At 37.5% G+C, this 15896-nt stretch overlaps 1 protein-coding gene across 1 annotated transcript in view; it reads left to right on the forward strand.

Moving 5' to 3' along the window:
- The window catches only part of MAP2K4 (mitogen-activated protein kinase kinase 4), a 115305-nt gene that overhangs the window by 85296 nt on the left and 14113 nt on the right, over positions 1-15896 (forward strand). Inside the window, exons 8-10 of the mRNA XM_014547010.1 lie at positions 6370-6489; positions 8729-8780; positions 11215-11342. Of these exons, the coding sequence (XP_014402496.1) occupies positions 6370-6489; positions 8729-8780; positions 11215-11342 (300 nt within the window). The remainder of the gene's footprint in view (positions 1-6369; positions 6490-8728; positions 8781-11214; positions 11343-15896) is intronic.

The raw sequence follows: 15896 nt of genomic DNA on the forward strand, positions 1-15896 counted from the left end.
TCGCTGCAAGCACCTCTGAGAAAGCTGCCCTCGAGTTCCGCCTGCTGCCAGACAGTCCAGTTTCTCCCCATATGAGTCTGGGTCCCCAGAGACTCGCCTGGAACTGGAGTCAGGGCCGTCGGAAGCTTGTGTCTCCCCCCCGATTGAAAAAGACACCGGCGTCCTCTGTTGCCAGCCCTTTCTGCGTGCCTCCGTACCTCTGCACTTTACTTCTGCACCTCCTGAGTCTCAGTGTGCTTTTCTCTTTCCTTCTAGTTGTAGAATTTCCACTCAGCCAGCCTTCCTGTGGTTCTGGGTGATGTCTGTTTTGTCTTTAGTTGTAGTTTTGAAGTGGTTGTGTGAGGCAGCAATTTCAGGTGTTTACCTATGCTGCCATCTTGGTTTCTCCTAAATTTTTCTTTTTAAAATATGGTAAATTACATGGATTGCTTTTCAAATGTTAAACCAGCCTTGTCTTTCTGGGTTAAAACCACATGATTATTATGTATTTTTTTTTTATATATTGTTAAATTTGCTAAAATTTTATTTAAAGTTTTATATACATACCATAAGAGAAATTCATCTGTAATTTTCTTATAATGGTTTTATTTATTTTTTTGCTTTGTATCAGTGTAATGCTAGCTTTATAGAATGAGTTGGGAAATATTACCCCATTTTCAGTTTTCTGGAAGAATTTATGGAATTGGTATTATTTCTTCTGTAAATATTTGATAGAAATCACCAATGAAGCCATTTGAACATGGAGATTTTTTTGTGTGGGAAGATGTTGAACTACAAATTTGATTTCTTTCAAAGATAGAACTCTATTCAAGGTATCTGTTTCTTCTCGAGTGATCTTGGGTGGTAAATTTCCTTGAAGAAATTTGACCCTTTCATCTAAATTGTCACATTAATTGGCATAGAATTATTTATGATAGTTATTTATTATCATCTTAATATTTGTAGAATCTATAGTGATGTTTCCTCCCTCTCCCTCTCTCGTTCATGATGTAGGTAATTTGTACCTTCTCTGTTTTTTTCTGATTAGTCTGGCTAGAGATTTATCAAATTTATTTTATTTTTAAAATTTATTTTTTTTTTTATTTCAGAGAGGAAGAGAGAGGGAGAGAGAGTTAGAGTTAGAAACATCAATGATGAAAGAGAATTATTGGTCAGCTGCCTCCTGCATATCCCCCACAACCTGGGCATGTGCTCTGATCTGGAATCAGGCGTGACTTCCTGGTTTATAGGTCAGTGTTCAACCACTGAGCCACACCCGCCTGGCTCAAATTTATTAATGTTTAAGTGATTCAACATTCAGTTACATTAATTTTCTGTTTTGTTTTTCTGTTTTCTAATTTAATTTTTTTATTCTGGTCACTCATTTTCTTTTTTTCTATTTGGTTTATTTTGCTCATTTCTTAAGGTAGTTCTTACTTTTTAAAAAAACTATGAAATATTTCAAACATACAGAAAATTGCATGGAATAGCAGTGTAGCCTCATCACAGATGAACATTTTGGCATATTTGCTCTTTATTTGTGTTTAAATTATAGATACAATAGAAGTCCCCATCCCATTTCCCCTTTTAATCTCCCAATCTAAACACTACCTTGAAATTAATGCTTCCTTCAATTTGTTTTTATTTAGGCTTTCCATATATGTATTCCCCCCCTAAGTAATACATAGTATTGCTTTATGTATTTTCCAAGTTTACCTAGGTGGAATCATCCTGTTTGTATCTTCCATAGCATAGTATTCAAAATTTGTCCCTGTAAATAGAGATCTCTAATACAGGGTGGGGCAAAGTAGGTTTGCAGTTGTGAGTACACGAAACTGAGTTTATTCTTGTATTATTTATTGTATTATTTACCCTATGAACAACTGTAAACCTACTTTTGCCCCATCCTGTATAGATTTGGTTAATTTATTTGAACAGCTCTGTAATATTCTGATGAGTAAATATACCACTTTTTAAATGTTTAATAATTTTAATGTTGGTAGTTTCTAATTTTTTGCAATTATGAAAGTAAAAATGAACTTCCTTTTGCATGTTTCCTTGACAACTTAGGTTACAGATTCTGTAGAATCCATACCTAGAAATCCAGTTGCTAGGTTAAATGATAATGAATATCTTCAACTTTAGTGGATGTTGTTGTATTTCTATGTTATACTAACTCATATTCCTACTAGTCAGAATGGTAATTTCTCTGTCAGGAATTGAACTCAATTGTCAACACTGGAGACTGATAGTGGTGTACCTAGTGTGTGGTTTTCATGATTAAGATTGCCTCATGGTCCAAGTTGGCTCCTAGAGTACAGCTGTCATGGCCACAGGTGGGAAGAGAAGAAGGAAGAACTAAAAGGGCTACCCTGGAATCAGCAACCCTTTGCGCTGACATTTCATTGGCCGCCCTACTTTACATGGAAGATTGGGATATGTAGTGTTAGCTGGGGTGGGACATGTGCATTTGTTGTCACAGGTCGCATTGCTAGTATCTGGTACTATTAAATGTTTCAGTTTGGGCAGTCAGGTGGGTTTGAAGTGGTATCTTACTTTTAAAATTACATTTACCTAATCACTGGTGAAGTACAGAATTTTTTTACTTGTGTGTTCAGGTTTTCTTTTCTGTGACTTGCCTCTTCATATACCTTTGCCATTATTCTATTAAGTTTTGTCTATTCATGATTAATTCAGCATATGCTTTATTATCCAGGGTATCCTTTGTTTCTTTACATCCAAAAAGATGTTCTTGTCTTATTTTTGAACTTTTGGTATGGTATCCTTTATCAGACAAAAATATTCATGATAGTGGAGTTAAAGTTGACAGGTCTTACTCTTTGTGATTTATTCTTTTCACATATATACGTGTATGGGAAGAAATTTTTTCCCCACCCTGAAGTCTTAGACTTTCAAAACAAAAATGTTTTAAACGTTTGTTTTTCAAAAATTACATTTGGGAGTTTTTGTGTTTTTGTTTGTGCATAACTTGAGGTAATGGCCTAATTTAACATTTTTTGTGTATGGAAGGCTACTGGTCTCAGCAGCATTCATGGACTAGTCCATCCTTTTGTCACTGCTTGCTTTGCTACATCTGTCATAAATCCAATTGCCTAGGTGCACGGGTTTTCAATCTGATCCACTGGCATATTTACCCTGCCCCCATATTAATACCACCATCTTTTATTGTGAACGTTTTATATAAAGGTCTTTGTCTAGTAGATCAGTCCCCCTTTTTAAAAATTGTGTGAGCTATGCTTGGCTCTACTTTTCTACATAAGTTTTAGGATAAGCTTGTCCTGGTGCATGATAATTTTGATTAGAATCTAACTAAATTCTTAGGTTACTTTGGGGGGGAATTTGGCATCTTTATGATGTTGAGTCTTCACATTTGTAAGCATGCTTTTCCTCTGTATTTAGTCAGATTGTTATGTCCTTTAGTAACATTTCATACTTGTTTTTGTAAATGTTTTGCTTCTTTTGTAAGATAAATTCTTAGGTGTTTTATAGGTTTCCTTTTTATTGTTAGTGGTGTCTCTGTAAACATTTTTCTAAGTGGTTACTGGTGATACATAAGGATGTTATTAGTTTTATCTAGATTTTGTCTTTAGGAACCCTTATCTCGATCTTAGTAGTTCAATTTTTCATTGTCCCCCCCCCCCCCCCCTTCCCCCCCCCCCCCTTTCTTTCAGTAAATCCACATTCAGTAATTTCTGATTTTGTATTTTGGTCACCTGGCCATTTTGTCTTTCATGTGAACATGAGAGCTATGCTGCCGTCCCTGGTTTTTGAGGCAGCTCAGGCCATTCCTTTTTATTTTTTTTAAATGTTGCCTATTCTCAGTTATGGCCAAAAGGAACTACCGGAAGAAATAAGAAATTTACATTAGGTTATGTGCCTTAGAAACTATAGACATCTTCCTCTCTAATGCGAATTGCTCCTTTGTGCCTGCTCTTCTCATCCTTAGTCCTTCATTTACTTCTTACCTTCACTTCCCTGGTTCCCATATTTTTCTTTCTCTTTTGGTTGCCTTTCTATTTTTCCACCCGTCCCTCTCCTCCCTTTATTTTCTTAGCTATAGTTTTTACCACATACCAGGCACTTTATTTTGTGTTTTGCATATGTTAGCTCCTTTGATCTTTATCACAGTTCATTGAGGATGGTGGAGTGATCCATTTCCTAGATGAGGAATTGAGGAGCCCAATCTTATATAAGCAGAAAGTGGGAGAGTCTGGGTACTAAGTCAGGCCTGCAGACTCTAATATCAGTGGTCTTTCTGCTTCACTACACTACTGATGTTCAATTCCTTCCTTACTGTTTTTCTAAGTAGATGAGTTAAGTGTAGTAAAAATTCTAGTAAATCTATTGAGATGATGTCTTTAGACTAAATTAATTCAAGTGTGTGTTTTGAGTGAAGGGTGTTACTCAATCTTTTGTGAGAGTCATTCTGTAAAAGCACTCAAAATGAAAAGAGAGAGAGAGAGAAGAGACTTAAAAAAAAGAAATAGAAGTAAAAGTTCATGTCAAGTATGCTTTACCATAAGTATTCTCCGAAGCCCTGGGCTACATGCGTGCTCCAGTAGGTGGTCCTGTTGTGAGAGCGCTGTGCTCACCTGTGTCCTCGAAGCATAGGCCCTCTCTTCTTACAAGGTTGGTGTCCTTGCATTGTAGGTGTTGATAGGAGAAGGGAGTTAAGTACACTGGATTCTATTTATGGCTATATCACTAATAGCCGTGTTCTCGGCAAGCCATTGTCCTTTTAGGGGCATTCATCTCTAACCAATGTAGGTCAGGCATGAGGGGAAGATTAGTGGTGGAAAGTTTCGGAGGGTACAGCTGGATCCATAGATTAGTGACAACATACAAAATAATTTTTATTTATTTTTATTTTTTTAAATATATTTTATCCTTACTGGGGATGTGCCCGCAACCAAGGTACATGCCCTTGACTGGAATTGAACCCGGGACTCTTTAGTCTGCAGGCCGACACTCTATCCACTGAGCCAAACCGGTCAGGGCCAAAATAATTTTTAGGTAATTTTTTTGTATCATCCTGATAGTTGTTTTCACTCTTTGTAGTACTTGTTCATGTGTGCAAATACTTTAATCTATATATATAAAAGCCCAAGTGACCGTCCAACCGGTAGGGGGCAGGTGCTCAGTGCAGGAGCGGAAACTGCAGGCATGGAAACATGGAACAGACTGATGAATCTCAGAGGGGAGGGGATAGAGGGGAGGGTGGGAAGAGATTAACCAAAGATCTTATATGCATCTTAGAGGCCCAGCGCACAGCCTGGCTTGCGCACTCTCGCAATTCGGGACCCCTCGGGGGATGTCAGAGAGCTGGTTTCAGCCCGATCCCCGCAGGCCAGGCCGAGGGACCCCACTGGTGCATGGATCCGTGCATCGGGCCTCTAGTAGTGTTATAATCATGGTATTACTTAGGGTCTGCATTTTGCTCATGCATACCTCTCATGAACTGTATCATTTTAAAATAATTTAATTTTAGATAATTCCTTTAATGATGTACCATTTCCTCTTGTGGGATAGTTCAGTGGTTTCTAGTTTGTTTTTGTTTTTGTAATTTCTGGACTGTTTCTTTAAGTTAGATCCCAGTCATAATTCTGTCAAAGGGTATAAATACTTTTATTTCTCTTGCTTTATTGTCCAGTTGCCTTCAGACTGTTTTAAAACCCTCTATAATGCTGCCATCAGTTTTTGAATGATTCAGTTTAATTATAGCCAGCATTCATTCATTTAAGGAATGTTCATTGAGCCCCTGTCCTGGTGGAGTGTAGGGAATGTAGATGAAAAACATAATAAAATAAATAAGTTATATTTTATACTAAAAGATGATACGGGTCATTCAAAGAACAGCAAGGCAAGGCAAGGCAAGGGGTTGCTGAGAGTGGGATGACTTGTAAACTGCTCCAGAGAAGGTGCATTTGAGCAATAACTTTTGAGGCATTGGGTTTGCTTTATGTATTTTCTTCTGTCTCTCTTTTATTTTATTTACTTATTAAGAAGTTTTTATAGTATATCAAGATAACTGTAATCTATTTTCTTTGTTAGTGAGAATGAACAGCTTTCCACGTTTTCTATTTGTATATTTAATTATGGCAATATTTGAAATTTGTATAAAGCTCAAAAGTTTTCTATGTAAGACTGTTCCTGCCTTTACAATTAAGAGTGGGGAAAATTGGGCAAATCAGTTTGTGTTTAAGCATGAGGAGAATGTTCTGTCCAGAGCTTTAATAAGGAACGAAAAATTTCTACAAGATTTTTTTTTTAAATGAAGTTTGCTTTTTTGTTAATTGTATTTCTGTTTTAAGTGAAGGAAAAATGGTACATAATATGATGTATAAGAGTAACATATTTGTTATTTTATAGGGTGACTGTTGGATCTGTATGGAACTCATGTCTACCTCGTTTGATAAGTTTTACAAATATGTATATAGTGTATTAGATGATGTTATTCCAGAAGAAATTTTAGGCAAAATCACTTTAGCAGTAAGTACCTGGTTTTCAAATTGTTCATTCTCTATGTGCTCATGTAAAGATGCTGCTGGCATTTGAATGCACATGCCCAGATATCCTTCACAGAATTTTACTGACTTTCCTGGAGGATCACTGGTAAAGGGACAGAGACTGAACCACTTCTGTGGGGTAATTGACACAATCATAAAGAACTATTTTCAAAATGTGGTCTGTAGCACAAAAGATTGTGCTGTCAGTAAGATTAGAACAAGCAATTTTCTGTGCCCTTTTCCACTGTTGGTTTAACTATTTTTAAATATGTTCCCTTTTCCACTGTTGGTTTAACTATTTTTAATATGTTTTAAATATGTATTATCATGCTTATGCCTAAATTAATCAGAATCACAGCAGTATCCTTGAAGTCTCTTAATTAAAACTCTTCGTGGTTTAAGAGTTGGGCTATGCAGACTAAACTATTTAAATTTTTGACCAGCAATTTCAGTAACCAGCATTATTGCTTATTTGGTCAATTCACTTTTACCTGAATACCAAAACAAAAAGAGGTACTTTTTTACTTATGTTTTTATAGTCTTGAAAGTGGGGTCATGATTATTTCCTTTCTTGCTTTGAATCTTTTAGTTGACAAAGGTTGTTCATAATTATTTTTTCTGAAAATAATTTTCTGTGATAGCGTAAAATTAATAAGATTCTTAGAAACCCCTGAGACTCTGATCACAATCTGGCGTAGTGGATATGTCAACTAAATTTTATAGGAAGCTGTAAGCTACCTAGTTGCATTTAATTTCCCTACTCTCCCTTTCCTGCATCCTCATATCCAGCATAGGTTGTCTGTCCATTGCATTTTATCCTACTTAATCATTAATGTTTAATGTTAGTTTAAACATTAGTTTAAAAGTTACAGGTCTCTTGTTAATGTTTTAAATTATTTAATGCTTAAAATTAAATGTTTAATTAGCTAAATGTTAAGATATATACCCTTACATATATTTTATAAAAAGAAGCAGAGTTTTACTAGAAACTTGTTAATTATTCTGACTGGTCTAGGAAATTTTATATTGATCAATTTAGTCATCTGTCTCCAGTATACCAAAGCCAGTATTATCTTGGAATTTGTTAGTATTCATAGAAACAATAGTAGCATAATGAAAACAGCTAGTGATTATTGAATGTTTATTTATATCAGGCCAAGATCTTATGACATTTTATCTTCATAGCAACTCTCTATGGTAAATAATGTAACTTGTTTACAGATGACAGATCTGAAATATGGAGAGATTGAGCAATTAATTTGCTTTGAAGTTTATATAATTTTAACTGGTAAATGCTTTAAGCCCAGGCAGCCTAATCCCAGAATCTTGTTTTTAACCACTGTACAAGGTGATTATGAAGTTAGAAAACATAGATAAAGTTATTTTATTGTATAATGAAATATGTGTTGTGTATGTATACTAATAAATAATGTATTATATATTTGCCTATGTTTCTAGTCTTGGTGATCACCTTGTATATTAAGCACAACATTTAAAATTACTTTGATTTAAATCTCTCTTTTTAAATTCTTACCTGAGGATATGCTCATTGATTTTTAGAATGAGAGAGAGAGAAACTTTGATGTGAGAGAAACATTGGTCAGTTGCCTTCCTGTTTGCTACCAGACTGGAGATTGAACTCCCAACCTAGGCTTGTGCCCTGAATGGGAATCAAACTCATAACCTTTGGGATGGCGCTCCAACCAATTGAGCCACCCAGCCAGGTCGATTAATCTCTTCTTGCTAATTAATAACTCCATGAACTCGCAAGCCTGACTGTTTGAGACATTAGAGACACATGGCTCTGCAAAAGTTACTTTGAAGGCTCAGCACCCAATGAGGGTGAATAATTGTGAGAAACTGAGACTTTAGAAGAACTTAACTAAGTCAGGGTTGATAATGGATTCAGCCTGTTGGACTTTTCCTATACTACATATTTCTATTCTTGAAGAGTTTGAAGATATAAGAAATATTATACAACTTGTTAATGACTTACTAAAAAATTGTAAGTTTACAGGGTTTTCTTTTTAGCTGTCAGGGCAACTAAGTTTTTAAATTTAAAATCAACATTCAGCATCTTCAGTTAACAAAAATTGCACAGGATGTTGAAACATTAAGCTTACAAGAATGCAATGGGCTATGTGGGCTGTTACTTAAGATAAACTGTTGTGCTGTTTGATTAAAAGGAAATTGTTTATCCCATCTCTGCTTTTTCTCCACAGACTGTGAAAGCACTAAACCACTTAAAGGAAAACTTGAAAATCATTCACAGAGGTGGGTACAGAATTATTTTTTATAGAACAACTATTCCTTAATAGGGAAAAAATATTGAAAATTACAGTGCCACTTTCAAGCAAAACCTATATGTATCCTAAAACTTCACTATTAGGGTTTTTTCCCTTTGGGGGTCTATAGATTTTAGTCTACCTTATTAATATGTTTGGCTTAGTAATTGAAGGAGATTTTGCTGTAAATTCTTATTATTCTTAGTTGAAAAGTTATTATTCATTTGCCGATAGATAATTAGTGTTTCTCTTGTATACTACTAAGGCGTGAAGGTGGTCCTGTGGGCAGTCAAAGGAGAATCAGAGGGTAACTGCCTTGTGTGTTGCAGGCACACTACTGTCCCTGTGAAGTGCTGCAATCAGAGATTCCTTTAACTGGAATTGCTATAAAGCATTTGTATTTGTGAGAATAGTGATCTTGTCCTTATTAAACACACATTCAAAAATTTTAAACATTTGATGTAGACCTATTGCATGACAGTGGGAATCCCGAGTTTAATTCAGCACATAGACTAAATAGTTGCTCTGGTATCATGACAGACCTAAGACAATATGTGACAGTGTGTGATTCATCCTGATAGTAAATAAGTAGGAAAGTCAAAGGTCATATTCAGAGAAGTGCAAAACCTTGAATTCTAAGTATCATAGTTTCTAGTGGTTAGAGAAATTAGTAATTGGGACATTTATTTAAGTAATTTTAGTTTGGGGTTGACTCTGGTCCAGAAATTAGTTAACCTTAAACATCAAAATAATTCATTTATTTTTGCCTACCTGATATTTTTAACATAAAATAATGAATTTTTCTTCATTATTTTATGTTAAAATAATATTAGGTAGGCTCCTAATTTCCTTTTTGGCCTAAAATCATGTAGGATTAGGTCCCTAAACAAAATTATTTTGTTCCTCTCATAGTTCATCTTGTTCTTGTTTTGGGGTTTTTCTCTCCCTTTTTGCTGTGTTCTGCAATTATGAGAGTACTAGAGGCCTGGTGCATGAATTCATGTACGGGTGGGGTCCCTCGGCCTGGCCGGCGATGGGGGCCAATTGGGGCTGGCTGGCCCGGGGGAGGGACTGCGGGAGGTTGGCTGTGGGAGCGCACTGACCACCAGGGGGCAGATCCTGTGTTGAGTGTCTGCCACCTGGTGGTCAGTGCACGTCATAGCCACCGGCCAGTCATAATGGTTGCAACAGTTGCAACGGTTGCTTAGGCTTTTATATATATAGACTAGAGGTCCGATGCACGAAATTCGTGCAAGAGTAGGCCTTCCTTCCTCCGGCTGCCGGCACTGGCTTCCCTCTGGCACCCGGGCCCCGGGCTTCCCTCTGGCCACCAGCACCTGGGACCCGGGCTTCCCTCACAGCCCCAGCTTTGTCCGGAAAGTCGTCCAGTCTAATTAGCATATTATACTTTTATTATTATGGATTGCCTTTACCGTAGAGCGATTCAAATACCTTAGGAATACTCAAGGTATCACAGAAAAGCACTAAGGCAGTGCCTGAGGAGGAGTAAGATAAAAGGGAAAGTCTTCAGAAATAACTTTTGTTTTCCTATTAGTAAATAAAATGATGAGTTTATAGCAGTCTTTTTATCACTTCAAATTAGTTAGCTTTTTTTTTTTGCTACAGGTAGAGTGCTTTGATTACAGGTTACAGAAAATTCTGATAACTGGCTTAAACTCCAAGGAAATGCATTCTCTGTGGTAATAAAGTCCTGGCACAATTTGGTTAGAGTTCACGCTCCTTCTTTAGGCTGTGCCCTCCTTAATCTATTGGCTCCATCCTCAGGGTAGTAACAGCTAAAGCGGTCCCTAGTGTCACATAGTCTTTGACACATATTGTACAGTAGCTTAGTATACTCTTATAGGTTAAATTCATTCTTTATAGTTTGACTGTTAAGTAATGAATTTGAAGCAAGTAAATGAATATGTCCCTTGATGAGAACAAAACAACATAATAGAATGCCTAAATGTATTGTATAGTATTTTTTTAATACACTTGTAGTTTTTTTAAAAAATATAATTTTATTGATTTCAGAGAGGAAGGAAGAGGGAGAGAGAGCTAGAAATATCCATGATGAGAGAGAATCATGGATTGGCTGCCTCCTGCAAGTCTCCCACTGGGGATCGAGCCCACAACCCAGGCATGTGCTCTTGACCGGAATTGAACCTGGGAACTTTCATTTCGCAGGCTGATGCTCTATCCACTGAGCCACACCGGGTAGGGCTGTAGTATTTTTTGATACTGAGTTTTTAAGCATCGGTCTTCAGAGAAATTTCGTATTTCTCATCTTCTCATACATCTGAATATTAAGGACTTGATCACTTATGTTGTCTAAGGTTTTTCAGTATTTTTACTTAAAGTACTTTAGAATGTAGCTCATTTGATTGATTACTTTTACACTGAATGGTACCTGTCTCTTTCAGATATCAAACCTTCCAATATCCTTCTGGACAGAAGTGGAAATATTAAACTCTGTGACTTTGGCATCAGCGGACAGCTTGTGGACTCTATTGCCAAGACCAGAGATGCTGGGTGTAGGCCGTACATGGCAGTAAGTGAAAGGCCCAGCCCTTTTAGAAGCCTGACGGTCATTGCAGTGGGAGACCGCCTTTGGTGCTGTACCTGAGGACTCTGCCATTGGTCGGTCATGCAGTCTCACCAGGCTACAATCCTTTTCTCTTCCCTAAAGACCAAATTCAGGTTCTAGCTGCTCCATGAAATGTTGCAAAATTGTCCCAGTGAACTCCTGTTTGATTGTCTTACTCTGTTCGTCTTTGGTACTTAGCTTGTGGTCTTCTCTGACTCTACTAATCAACTAGATCGTTAGTGCTCAGCAGGCCGCTCTGAGTTTTTAGCACTCCATATGTTATCTTGACTGTAATAGGATTGGCTGCTTCCTGCAAGTCCCCCACTGGACATGTTGATAATGTGTCCTGGCCATTAAGTGGTACTATTTCCAGCTAGAGAAGAATGGAAGACTCAAGTTCATGGTAGAACTCAGTATATCTATAAATCTGAGGCTTTGTTTTGTATACTGTTGATCTCTTTAGAGGGGGACGAAGCACACTAACAAATGCAAGAAAGATGCCTTAGTATTTGCCAACCTGGAGTCTCTTTCCCTTCAGGGAGACAGAGCTCCACTATCCTTCTGCACAGGTCATTCTCATCTTTTTTTTTTTTTTTTTAATTCTTTAAAAGTATTACATGTCTCCTTTCCCCCGCATTGACCTCTCCAAGCATGCCCCCGCCCGTCATCCTCATCTTATCCCAGTGCTGCATACACTACAAATTTAGTGTCTGTATTGTAAACATTCTCCTAGTGTGTTGGTGTCTTCCTTACCGTGGCTGTGGTTCTTTGGGGACTGGTTTTGCGTCGTTATTAAAGCAGTCCTTCTCATCAGTAGTTTCTGTTTCCGTCTTTAGGACTTTTAAATTTTAGATTAGCTATGAGCTGAATACAGTTTTTCTCTCCTTTTAATTGTTAGCTTCTTTCTTGATTTACACATTTCCAAACCCAGTGCTGTAAGCAATAGAAAAGTAAGTAACATCATAAGCTACATGTTACAACTTTTTTATCTTGTTTGTGGATAGGCAGGCTCAGTGCTACACTTATGTACACTGATTTTAAAAACCTGAATACATTGTATTTTCAGTGTTATTTAAAAGTAAATTTTTTTCTTTTCACTTTTCTCTCAGCCTATAAATAGTTGAATGCACAGGATTACATGCATTTTTTTATGTATGTTTTGTTGCCTGTACTTTGGTCATTGCATTTGAAAATGATTGTATTTGAAAATTTTCCATTATTAACCCTATTTTAGAATTTTTGCTTTCAATACCTTGTTTTTATTTTGTTATATCTTTTTATGTCACCTTTTCCACAAATGAAAATGTCAGAGGGGTGTGTGTGTGTGTGTGTGTGTGTGTATGTTAATTGTTACAAAAAGATACCTTCATTTAGACTTCGGACTTTGTAGATGGTGACTGTCTAGGCAGAGTCTTGGGGAGATTTGGATGATCTTGCATTCATCATGATAATTAGGGATAAATGGAACAACCAGATCAAAAGCAAGAAAATAAATTAAAATATGGAGTATTTGGGAATTCATATAATTTACACATTTAGCAATCATGCCCTGAGAATTAAGTGTAAACTGTTTGTACTTTTAGGGCTTGTCTCAGTACTAAGGTTGACTAAGTGTTTTTGCTGTGTAACATTGGTTAAGAATTATATTTGATTTATGTGGATGTTAAAGGTGCAGTTGCAGCCCTGTTATAGCTGATACTTGCATTCAGGTAACTTTTAGAAAGAAGTAGACTTTCGGTTTCTGTGTAGAAGTAAGTAAGGTTCAAGGCCTGGGAGGGACAAACTTTTCTCTTCCTGCTGACCTGCTTCAGCTTTAAAGGAAGCAGGCTGATGGTAAACTCTGCCTCTGATCTTGACTGGACTGAATGAAGCATTTCTGTCCATTCCAGTCTTCTGAGGCTTGGATGAGTGGACAAGAATATAATCAGCATTCATCCTACAAGCCTCTGAGTAACTTGACTTTCTTAATGTATCTTGACAGAAGATATCAGCAATGCACCTTGTCTAGTCTATAGGAATTGTGATTTCTTAGATTATATTTATCATAGAAAGTGTACAAAGTGTAGAGTTTAAACTTAAGTTTTCTCATAAACCAGTTGTTAACATCTTGTCACTTCCCTACCTCCTCATCTAGGGAAGTCTGTATTTATTCACATACACATAAACATAGACAGAGGTGGGCAAAAGGACGTTTACAGTTTTGAGTGCATGAAATGCAGAGTTTATTCTTGTATTATTTATTCTTGTATTATTATTTATTCTTGTATTACATATTTTCTATACGAACAACTGCTAACCTACTTTTGCCTACCCCTGTATATGTACATTTAGGTGTGTGTGTGTGTGTGTGTGTGTGTGTGTGTGTGTGTGTGTGTTCGTTCTGGACCATTTGAAAGGAAGTTACAGATATGATGAATTTCATTCTAGACACTTCAGCACATCCTCCCAAGAAAAGGGCATTCATCTGTGTAACCACAATATCATTACCATACCTAAAACATAAGCCTAAAAAGTTAACAAGAATTTCATAGTATCATCTAATATACAGTTTATAGGTCAAAATTCCCAATTGTCCAAAATAAATGTATGTTATAGCTGTTAGTAAGGATCACATCAAGATACATAATACATTACTTTTAGTTGTTACATTTTTGCATTTTAATCTAAACTGGTCTAGACCATTCTTTTTTTTTGTTCTTCCTCATGATTTTGACATTTCTGGAAGTGTTTTTTAAAATGTCTACATACTGGATTTGTCTGATTGTTCTCATGATTAGTTTCAGACTACATTTTTTTGGTATGGATGCTTCATAGATGAGGTGTACTTTATGTTGCATCACATTGCAAGAACATAATGCTAGGTTATTTCACTAATTGCTTTTTTTTTTTTTAAGCACTTGAAACATTTGTAAAATAGAAACTCATATCCTCAAAATGTTTTCTGTTTTTCTTCCCCAAAGGAGTAATTTATAATCTTTATTTTCGAAGGATTCCTTCACCCAGGATCCTCTCACCCTTCCCTCTGGTATCCTCCAACTTGAAGAGGCTTCTAAAAAGTAACTTCAGTTTCTCTATCTTTACCTCTTCTTCTTACAGGATAGAAGCCTGTCTGTGTTAGTTTGTAAGGTAGTCTTTCTTTCTTTTTTTTTTTCCAAGGCCCGTATCTTTACTTCTACATAGAAGGATGTGCACACATAGTCTGGAAGCGCACACACACCCAGCAGGTGCTCTGCTCAGCTTTATAATCCCTGACGCACGTGACCTGCCCCTCACTCTTGATTGGAGCTCAGGCGCACGGTCTTTCCCGATTGGCTAATTCAACGGGAGGGGTTGGCCTTTGCCATTTCAAGATGGTGGCCCCGGGGGAGCTGCAAGCCATGTGGCCAACTTGGTGGCTGCCAAGTCACGCAGTCCAAAATGACGGCTGTCTACACTGCTTTTTGACAGAAAAGATGACTTGTTCAATCAAAAAAAAAAGAAAAGAAAAGAAAAGATGACTTGTTTCTTCTCATAGTTCTCCCCTTTTCTTTATTTAAACTCTTTTCTTAAAACTCGGCTGACATTCATTGACTTTCATGCTCTACAGCAGCAGTTCTCAACCTGTGGGTCGCGACCCCTTTGGCGGTTGAACGACCCTTTCACAGGGGGTGCTTAAGGCCATCCTGCATATCAGATATTTACATTACGATTCATAACAGTAGCAACATTACAGTTATGAAGTAGCAATGAAAATAATTTTATGGTTGGGGGTCACAACATGAGGAACTGTATTTAAAGGGCCAGAAGATTGAGAACCACTGCTCTAGAAGGAGACTAATTTGCTGTTTGGTCAATGTGGTTTCAATTAGTCTTTGGATAAGACCCCCCCACACACATGGGATGATGTGACATCCCATCTCTGTAACTTCTAATCAAAGGGGTGAGTGTGGACACCGTCGCTCTAGTGCATCAGAGAAAGGACCCTCGATCGCAGGCTCCAGCTCACCCGTCACTAAAGCTGCCAATGCCTTAGGCTCAGTGACGGTCCGTGCGCTGTGTTGTCAGGGATGAATGTGCAGCACTGACTCCAACATTACACATCTTCCTCCTTTTTCTGCCAGAATCAGATCCAAAGCCAACCTGTTCTCCCAGGTCATCCTGCTGCTGGCATCTAGCTGTTCAGCTATCCCTTTAGCTGCATCTCGAGCATAGTTAACAAGCCTTTGCTGGTTCTAGTAAATATAATTATTCTACCGCATTCTTGTTCACAGTGGCCACCAACACAGGACAGACTCAAACCTGGCAGCAATCTGATTTCTAGCCTTAGACTCCTTGGGACTCCTCCTGGAACCCCAGTGGGATCTGTGTGCATATGGGGATCAAAGGAGCCCCCTGGACTCTCTCCTCTTCCTGGGCTGTCTGTCCATTGAAAAAGGTTTACGATGTGCCAATGTGAAAGGGATAGCCAATTGTATCAGAGCACAAGGTCCACTCCAAATGCTGGGCAAGGCCCAAGTCAGGGTCCCCATGACACCACCA

This window comes from Myotis brandtii, unplaced genomic scaffold, assembly GCF_000412655.1.
Source record: "Myotis brandtii unplaced genomic scaffold, ASM41265v1 scaffold461, whole genome shotgun sequence".
In the NCBI taxonomy this organism is placed as follows: Eukaryota; Metazoa; Chordata; class Mammalia; order Chiroptera; family Vespertilionidae; genus Myotis; species Myotis brandtii.